General features: G+C 46.7%; 1 protein-coding gene across 1 annotated transcript in view; it reads left to right on the top strand.

Annotated features, from left to right (window-relative positions):
* The first annotated feature begins 5,703 nt into the window (after positions 1-5,703).
* NUAK2 (NUAK family kinase 2) overlaps positions 5,704-9,337 on the top strand; it is a 32,333-nt gene continuing 28,699 nt past the window's right edge. Inside the window, exon 1 of the mRNA XM_029069919.2 lies at positions 5,704-5,784. Within this exon, the coding sequence (XP_028925752.1) occupies positions 5,759-5,784 (26 nt within the window). The 5' untranslated portion in view covers positions 5,704-5,758. The remainder of the gene's footprint in view (positions 5,785-9,337) is intronic.

Genomic DNA, 9,337 nt, shown 5'->3' with positions numbered 1-9,337 from the left:
GAAGCGAGGTGAGGTAGGAGGGGGCAAGGTGACTCTGTGCTTTAAAGCCAATGGTGAGGAGTTTTTGTGTGATACAGAGGTGGATACCCAACCACTGGAGATGTTTGAGGAGGGGGATGTCATGTCCTTCGTGTTTTTGTAGAAAGATGATCCAGGCAGGGGAGTGAAGTATGGACTGGAATAGGGAGAGACAGGAGGTCGAGAGGTCAGCCAGGAGGCAATAATCTAGGCAGGAAAGGACGAGTGATTGTATTAACGCGGTAGCACTTTGGATGGAGGGGAAAGGGCAGATCTGAGAGCGGTTGTGAAGGTGGGACAGGCAGGATTTGGTGACGGATTGAATATGTGGACTGAAGGAGAGAGAGGAGTCAAGGAGAACGCCAAGGTTACGGGTTTGTGAGACGGGAAGGGTGGTGGTGCCATCTACGGTGATGGCAAAGTCAGAGAGAGGACAGGGTTTGGGGGGTGGGGTAGATAAGGCGTTCTGTTATTCCCTCTTGTTCTCGGTAGAAACGCCCATTTCCCCATCATTTACATCTTCCTTTTGTCATCTGTCTTTCCAGCCTAGGTTCTTTCTGATTCTAAGTCACGTGAGAAGTAGCGTGGCTTAGTGGAAAGAGTCTTGGCTTGGGAGTCAGAGGTCGTGGGTTCTAATCTCGGCTCTGCCGCTTGCCAACTGTGCGACTTTGGGCAAGTCACTTCACTTCTCTGGGCCTCAGTTACCTCATCTGTAAAAAGGGGGTTAAAACTGTGAGCCCCACGTGGGGCAACCTGATCACCTTCTATCCCCCAGTGCTTTGCGCATAGTAAGCGCTTAACAAGTACCACCGTTTTTTTCTCTGTGCCTCAGTTCCCTCACCTGCAGAAAAGGGGATTAAGTCTGTGAGCCCCACGTTGGACAACCTGATAATAATAATGTTGGTATTTGTTAAGCGCTTACTATGTGCAGAGCACTGTTCTAAGCGCTGCGGCAGATCCAGGTTGTCCCACGTGAGGCTCCCAGTTAACCCCCATTTTACAGATGAGGTAACTGAGGCACAGAGAAGTTAAGTGACACAGTCACACAGCTGACAAGTGGCAGAGCTGGAATTGCGGCTCAGTGGCAAGAGCCCGGGCTTGGGAGTCAGAGGTCGTGGGTTCTAATCCCGGCTCTGCCGCTTGCCAGCTGTGTGACCTTGGGCAGGTCACTTAACTCCTCTATGCCTCACTAACCTCATCTGTAAAATGGGGATTAAAACTGTGAGCCCCACGTGGGACAACCTGATCACCTCGTATCCCCCAGCGTTTAGAACAGTGCTTTGCACATAGTAAACGCTTAACAAATACTACCATTTATTTATTTCATTTATTTTATGACCTCTGACTCCCAAGCCCGGGCTCTTTCCACCAAGCCACGCTGCTTCTCGATGACCTGATGACCTTGTCTGTACCCCAGCGCTTCGAACAGCGCTTGGCACATAGTAGGGGTTTAACAAATACCATCATTGGGATTATTATTATTCAACCTTATGCGGTGGCGACTGGTTTCTGCCACGGGGCTTCGCTCGGAGTGTGTCAGGCTGCCCAGCACTGCCACCTGCTGGCCACGCCTCTTCTCTGCCCCTCTCGCTTGGGAAGCCTCGGGCTCGTCCCCGGGCTGCGCGCGAGAGCCCCCTGGCGTCGACACAGCACACTGCAAGGGCTCAGTCAGCCTCCCTCGCTTGCCGTTAGGACACTTTTGGACTGCCCTGGGGTAATAATAATGTTGGTATTTGTCAAGCGCTTCCTTTGTACAGAGCACTGTTCTAAGCGCTGGGGGGAGATACAGGGTCATCAGATTGTCCCACGCGAGGCTCACGGTCTTCATCCCCATTTTACAGATGGGGTAACTGAGGCCCAGAGAAGTGAAGTGACTGGCCCACGGTCACACCGATGACAAGTGGCAGAGCTGGGATAATAATGTTGGTATTTGTGAAGCGCTTACTATGTGCACAGCACTGTTCTAAGCGCTGGGGGAGATACAGGGTCATCAGATTGCCCCACTCGAAGCTCACAGTCTTCATCCCCATTTTACAGATGGGGAAACTGAGGCCCAGAGAATAATGATAATAATAATATTGGTATTTGTTAAGTGCTTACTATGTGCAGAGCACTTTCTAAGCGCTGGGGGAGATACAGGGTCATCAGAGTGTCCCACTTGAAGCTCACAGTCTTCATCCCCATTTTACAGATGGGGTAACTGAGGTCCAGAGAATAATAATAATAATAATAATAATAATAATAATCTCGGTATTTGTTAAGCACTTACTCTGTGCAGAGCACTAAGCACTGGGGTAGATACAAGGTTATCAGGTTGTCCCACGCGAGGCTCACATTCTTAATCCCCATTTTACAGATGGGGTAACTGAGGCCCAGAGAAGTGAAGTTACTTGCCCACGGTCACACAGCTAACAAGTGGCAGAGCCGGGATTCGAACCCATGACCTCTGACTCCCAAGCCCGGGCTCTTTCCACTGAGTCACACTCCTTCCCCTAAAATAAGGTGATCAGGTTGTCCCACGTGAGGCTCATAGTCTTAATTTCCATTTTACAGATGGGGTAACTGAGGCCCAGAGAAGTGAAGTGACTGGCCCAAAGTCATACAGCTGATAAGCGGCAGAGCCGGGATTAGAACCCATGTCCTCTGATTCTCAAGCCCGGGCTCTTGCCACTAAGCCACACTGCTGGAGGGGGGAGAGCCCGGGAAATAGTGCCAATCAAGCCATCAAGTCACAAGAAGCAGCGTGGCCTGACTGATGGAATATGGGTCTGGTAGTCAGAAGGATTGTGAGCCCCTCAATGGGCAGGGATTGTCTCTATCTGTTGCCGAATTGTACAATCCAAGCGCTTAGTCCAGTGCTCTGCACATAGTAAGTGCTCAATAAATGCTATTGTATTAAATGAACGAAGGAAGGACGTGGCTTAGTGGATAGAGTACGGACCTGAAAGGCGGGAGACCTGGGTTCTAATCCCCGCTCTGCCACATGCCCGCTCTGTGACTGAGCACGTCGCAACTTCTCTATCTTTTCTCATCTGGGAATATCTATTCTCTCTTCCCCTTCGGCTGTATGCCCTGTGTGGGACAGGGACCTTGTCCAATTGTATCCAAGTACAGTGCTTGGCACATTGTCAGCCTTCGACAAGTATCATCATCACCACCACTGCTTGAAGCAGCGGTCGCTCATGTCTCAGCCTCCCAATCCACCAATCAATCAATCGGTTGAATTTATTGAGCATCTACCGTGCGCAGAACAAAGTACTAAGCACTTGGGCGAGTACAATATAACAGAGCAGATAGACGTGTTCCCTGCCCGCAACAAGCTCGTAGTCTAGAGATGATCTTACAGTCTAGCTGAGCTGATTCTCTGGCAACCTGTACCCACTTCCCGATCAATCAGTGGGGTTTATTGAGGATTTACATTTGCAGAGCAGTGTCCTGAACACATGGAGAAGGAGTGTGGCTATGGAGAAGCGGCGTGGCTCAGTGGAAAGAGCCGGGACTTGGGAGTCAATGGTCTTGGGTTCGAATCCCAGCTCTGCCACTTGTCAGCTGGGTGACTGTGGGCAAGTCACTTCACTTCTCTGGGCCTCGGTTACCTCATCTGTAAAATGGGGATTAACTGTGAGCCTCACATGGGACAACCTGATTACCCTGTATCTACCCCAGCGCTTAGAGCAGTGCTCTGCACATAGTAAGCACTTAACAAATACCAACATTATTATTATTATTAAATGAGACGTGTTCATGTATGAGACACGGCATAGTAGATGCAGCACGGGCCTGTGACTCTGAAGGTCATGGGTTCTATTCCCAGTCCACCGCTTGTCTGCTGTGTAACCTTGGGCAAATCACTTCATTTCTCTGCATCTCAATTACCTCTTCTATAAAATGGGGATTGAAACTGTGAGCCCCATATGGTACATGGACTATAAACAATTCAATTTGTTTGTATTCACCCCAGGGCTTGGTACAGTGACTAGTATATAGGAAGCTCTTATTAATAATAATAATAATGATGCTATTTGTTAAGCGCTTACTATGTGCGAAGCACTGCTCTAAGCTCTGGGGGGATACAGGGTGATCAGATTGTCCCACGTGGGGCTCACAGTTTTAATCCCCATTTTACAGATGAGGTATCTGAGGCACAGAGAAGTGAAGTGACTTGCCCACAGTCACACAGCTGACAAGCAGCAGAGCTGGGACGTTACTGTGGCTGGAGCTGTGACTCACTAGAGTCTGAGCCTGGGAAGCCGGACACTCTGCTCCCCTAGTACCTAAGGCTTTTTTTTTTTTTTGGTATCAATCAATTTTATTTACTGAGTGCTTACTAGGTACACAGCATTCATTCATTCACTCAATCGTATTTATTGAGTGCTTACTGTGTGTGGAGCACTGTACTAAGCGTTTGGGAGAGAACAGTACTGTACTAAACGCTTGGGGGTGTACAATACAACAGCATTAGCAGATACATTCCCTGCTCATAATGAATTTACAGGCTATAGGACTGAAAATAGATGACTCTTTATTCCAGTTCTCACCTTTTATATTCTTATATATTTTTTTTAATTTGCCTGCACCAGTCTCTTCTCCCCTTGAGTTCCAGGGACGGGGTCTAATTCTCACCCAGCTTTCAGTATTCTTTCCCAGCACCAAGTACAGTTCTGTGCACAGTGTTTTTGGTAAGTTCCATTGTTACTATTTGATTAAGAAAGGTCCTCAAAGCCAACTTCTTGTGGATCAGGGAAAATGTCTAACAACTCTATTATATTGCATTTTCCCAAGTGTTCAGTACTGTGCTCTGCACGTGGTAAACATTCAATTGAGAAGCAGAAAAACCTGGTGGAAAGCGCACTGGCCTAGAGTCAGTGGACTTGGGTTCTAATCCTGGCTCTGCCACTCGTCTGCTTTGTGACCTTGAACAAATCAGTTAACTTCTCTGTGCCTCGGTTACCTCAATGGAGATTAAATCCATCTCCCTCTGACTTAGACTGTGAGCCCTCTGTGGAACAGAGTCTGTGTCCAACCTGATTATCTTCTGTCTATCCCAACGCTTAAAACATTGTTCGAAACATAGTAAGCACTTAACAAATAACATAAAAAATAAATACCACAGATTGGTGGAGAAAGCAAGGTAGAAAAGAGGTGCAGGGATAGAGAGGAAAGATTCCCACAAGAATTTGCCTGAAAGGTAAGTGGGTTGGTGCATGAGGGTTTTTTTTGTTTTTGTTTTTTTCTCTGACCAAACTTTCTTCCCCAGGGTTGGTGGAGGAATTTGTCAAAGGGGAAAGCTAATGGACAAGCGGGAGAGATAGGTTTGCTAATTGCGATGAGAAAGGTGCTAACATCACCTCTCCCACCCCTCCCTCTCTCAGCTCTCCCCAGCTGGTCCTGCTTCCCCTGAGGGAGCAGGGGGTTTCCAGGAATGAAGCTGTTGCTACTTCATCTAATTAGAATCTCATAGCCAATAATTATGGCTCTTTAAAAGCCGCCTCAAAAGGGAGCGTAGGAGAAGCGAAGGGTGGGAGAGAAAGCAGAGGTTATTGGTGGGTGGAGGAGTGATAGGGTTTGTTAAGTGTCTATTGTGTGGAAAGCTTTAACGTTGGGAAAAGCATGCAGGTAAAATTTAGGCAAGAGTCTGTGGTTCTCCAAGGGATTCTAGATCTAAAGGGAAGAGGGGGGTGGGGTTTTCTATTGTTTCCAAGATTGGGGCTAGGGGCTCTCCTCTTCAGCAGCCCTCATTATGTTCCCTGAAATGTACTTGAGCAGGTAAGTTTTTTTCTTTTGAGCTGTCCATGCAGATGGGGAACTGGGAAAGGGGCATAAGCTTTATTGGCCTGCTCGGGGATCCCTGGAAGTGTGTTGTGACTTCGCATAGCCACTCTGAAGTGACTAAGCAGGTGGGTAACTGCACGTTTCAATTAATGGTCAGTCAATGGTATTTGAGTATGCAGGGCGCCTAGAAGCAGTATGGTCCAGTGGAAAGAACCCGGGTTTGGGAGTCACAGGTCATGGGTTTGAATCCTGGCTCTGCCACTTGTTAGCTGTGTGACTGTGGGCAAGTCGCTTCACTTCTCTGTGCTTCAGCTTCCTCATCTGTAAAATGGGGATTAACTGTGAGCCTCATGTGGGACAACCTGACTACCCTGTATCTACCCTAGCGCTGAGAACAGTGCTCTGCACATAGTAAGTGTTTAACAAATACTAACACTATTAATCCTGGCTCTCCCATTTACCTGCTGTGGCCTTGGGCAAGTCACTTAACTTCAGTGTGCCTCGAGTTTCCTCAATGGTAAAATAAGGATTCAACACTTCTTCTCCCTCCTACTTCAGAAAGTGAGCCCCATGCGGGACTTAAACATCTTGTATCTACCCCAAAGCTAAATACGGGGCTTTTTGCATAGACAGTGCTTAACAAATACCACCAATTGTTGTTGTTATTGTTGGTACTAAGCCCTTATTTCCTCCTCTTCTATTCTTTTCTCTATTGCCCTGATTTGTTCCCTTTCTCACCCTCCTCCCCACTCAGCATTTATATCCAAATCTGTAATTTATATTGTCTGTCTCCGTCTCTAGTAAGCTTGTGGGCAGGGAATGTGCCTACCAACACTACTATATTATATTATTATATTCTATTCTTCCAAGTCCCCTCTCAGGGTAGCACCTGGAGAGTTTCTAGTATTCTACCAGTCCTGACTGCGGGAGGGAATGTCAGGCGAAGACATCTATTTCATTCTCAGCTTGGGCAGCGGCTAGCGAGTATAAGGCGATCTGCTACAGGTCAAAGCTCACCTGTGCCAGGTAGCAGCGGCACGGGAGAGAGTCAAGGGTGGATACAAGTTTACTGCGTGGAAGGAGGCAATGGTAAACCACTTTCATATTTTTCCCAAGAAAACTATGGATCCACTACCAGAATGGTTGCAGATGGAGGTGGGGGCGTTCTGGGAGAGATGTGTCCATAACAGTCGCTATGCATAAGTCAACAATTCTTCAAAGTACCTAGTACAGTGCTCTGCACTTAATAAGCATTCAATAAATAACATTGGTGGTGTCATCATATGGGAAATGCCTTGGAAGATGCCTCTCAGGGAAGAAAGTAACTGGGACTCACCCACTGCTAAAAAAAAAAAAAAAAAACAAACCGACCTCCTTCTTGGACTTGCCTTAGGCCTGACACACCTACACCTAACAGTAATAATAGTGACTGGTGATTGGTAAGCACCTATTATGTGCCAGGTACTGTACTAAGTGCTGGGGGTGGATACAGGCAAATAGGGTTGGACACAGTCCTTGTCCCACGTGGGGCTTATGGTCTCAATCTCCATTTTACAGCTGAGGTAACTGAGGCACAGTAAAATGACTTACCCAAGGTCACACAGCAGACAAGTGGCAGAGACTGGATTAGAACCCAGGTCCTTTGACTCCACTAGGTCGTGATACTTCTCATTTCCTTTGGTTCCTTTTAGGGCATTTATGTTGGGAGATGTTGTGCCCCCCTTCCCCTGGTGGAAAGGATCAGAGTAGCCTCTTGGGACAGCAGCAGTGGCTTATTGGGGATACCGAGATAAAGCTCCAAGGTCACAGGATCCAACCCACCCTTCCACCTCCTTTCGAGAGGGAGGTTCTCACCCACCTCCCTATTTGCCCCTCAGGGGCAACAGCACCGACCTGCTCTGGCTCCGTGACTGGCTCCCACGGTGTGACAATTGGTCCAGAGGAATTTGCTTTGCGTCCTACATTTCGTATCAGAGCAGTAGGCCCCGAGGCAACTAGTCAGGGGCAAGAGAGCATTGGGCAAGTTACCTCGCGCCACCCAACTCTGACGAGTCTTGCCCCACCCCATCCCTGCTCTACCAGTCTCCGAGGCCCTGTTCAGTCATGCCAGAGCTGCAAACTAGCTATTTCTCAGGCCTGAGCCTCTGATGTTGAAGCACACCCCTCTGATGTTGCAGGAAGGGACATTTAGCTGGATTGAAAAGATCAGCTCAGTTGCATTTCAATTGGAGCTACATTGGGGGCTAGAGAGTGATTTGGGGTAAATCACTTCACTGAGCTTCAGTGACCTCAACTGTAAAATGGGGATTAAGACTGTGAGCTCCACGAGGACAACCTGATCACCTTGTATCTACTCCAGTGCTTAGAAAAGTGCTTTGCACATAGTAAGTGCTTAACAAATGCCATTATTAGCAACAATGCATGGAACCTAGTGCCCCAAGTCCTTCAAGTAGAACTTAAGCTATGTTGATCATGGATCAGACCAGTGGTCCACTCAATGAGGCACTTGAAGAAACAATTTGATGTTTGGCCTCCTTGTCATTCATCCTCCTAGAATGGATGTACCAACTAACAGTCCTAACTTTAATAAGAATTATGGTATTTAAGTGCTTACTATGTGCCAAGCACTGTGTTCAGGGGAGCAGCATGGCCTAGTGGAAAGAGCACTGGCCTGGAAGTCACAGGACTTGGGTATGAATCATGGCTTTGTCATGTATGCACTGTGTGACCGGGTGAGTCAGATAACTTTGCTGTACCTCAACTGCCTCATCTGCAAAATAGGGATTCAATATACATCATCTTCTTCCTACTTAGATTGTGAGCCCCATTTGGAACTTGATCAATCAATCAGTGGTATTTACTGAGCCCTTATGTGCTGAGCACGTAGTATTAGGAGAGTACTATACAGTGGAAGTAGCCTACATGTTCCCTGCCCATAAGCTGACAGTCTAAATCATCAAGACCTATAAAAATCTTAAATAATTCATTATAGAGGCAAGCCACCACATAAGTGCTTTGATAAAACAAATCTTACAAAGTCAATAAAAAATCAGCAGCATAAAAGTAAAGCAAATATGCAAAATTGAAACACCATGACAAAATGATAAGGCTTATATTATACAGTTAATCACAGCTAAAAAAAAAATACATTTTTGTGGCTGCTTTTTCAACACAACTTATATTTTAAATTACTGCACTTGAAACCACAATAACCAAAAAACCCCTACTTTTCCACAAAATGAATTCTACAATTATTCTTTGAAAAAAGACAAAAAAAAAAAAACAAGCCAAAAACCCCAAAACAAAACAAAAAACCCACTCAGTTGTTTTTAAAGTCATTCTGTCAGTGACTTAAATGACCCTCAAACCCAACCTCCCAACCAAGGACCAAGTGGTCATTGAAAGTAGGCCAGGAGGCCAGCAGATGTTTCCAGGCTGCTGTCTGTATCAGAGGCCAAGGTGGGTTGTTGTATCCACCCCAGTGTTTAGTACAGTACTTGATGCAGATTAAGTATTTAACATTAATATTAAACTCTTGTAATTATTA

Source organism: Ornithorhynchus anatinus, chromosome 7 (genome assembly GCF_004115215.2).
Source record: "Ornithorhynchus anatinus isolate Pmale09 chromosome 7, mOrnAna1.pri.v4, whole genome shotgun sequence".
NCBI classification, from domain to species: domain Eukaryota; kingdom Metazoa; phylum Chordata; class Mammalia; order Monotremata; family Ornithorhynchidae; genus Ornithorhynchus; species Ornithorhynchus anatinus.
The sequence above is the reverse complement of the archived record's forward strand: the minus strand, read 5'-3'. Positions and strand labels throughout refer to the sequence as shown.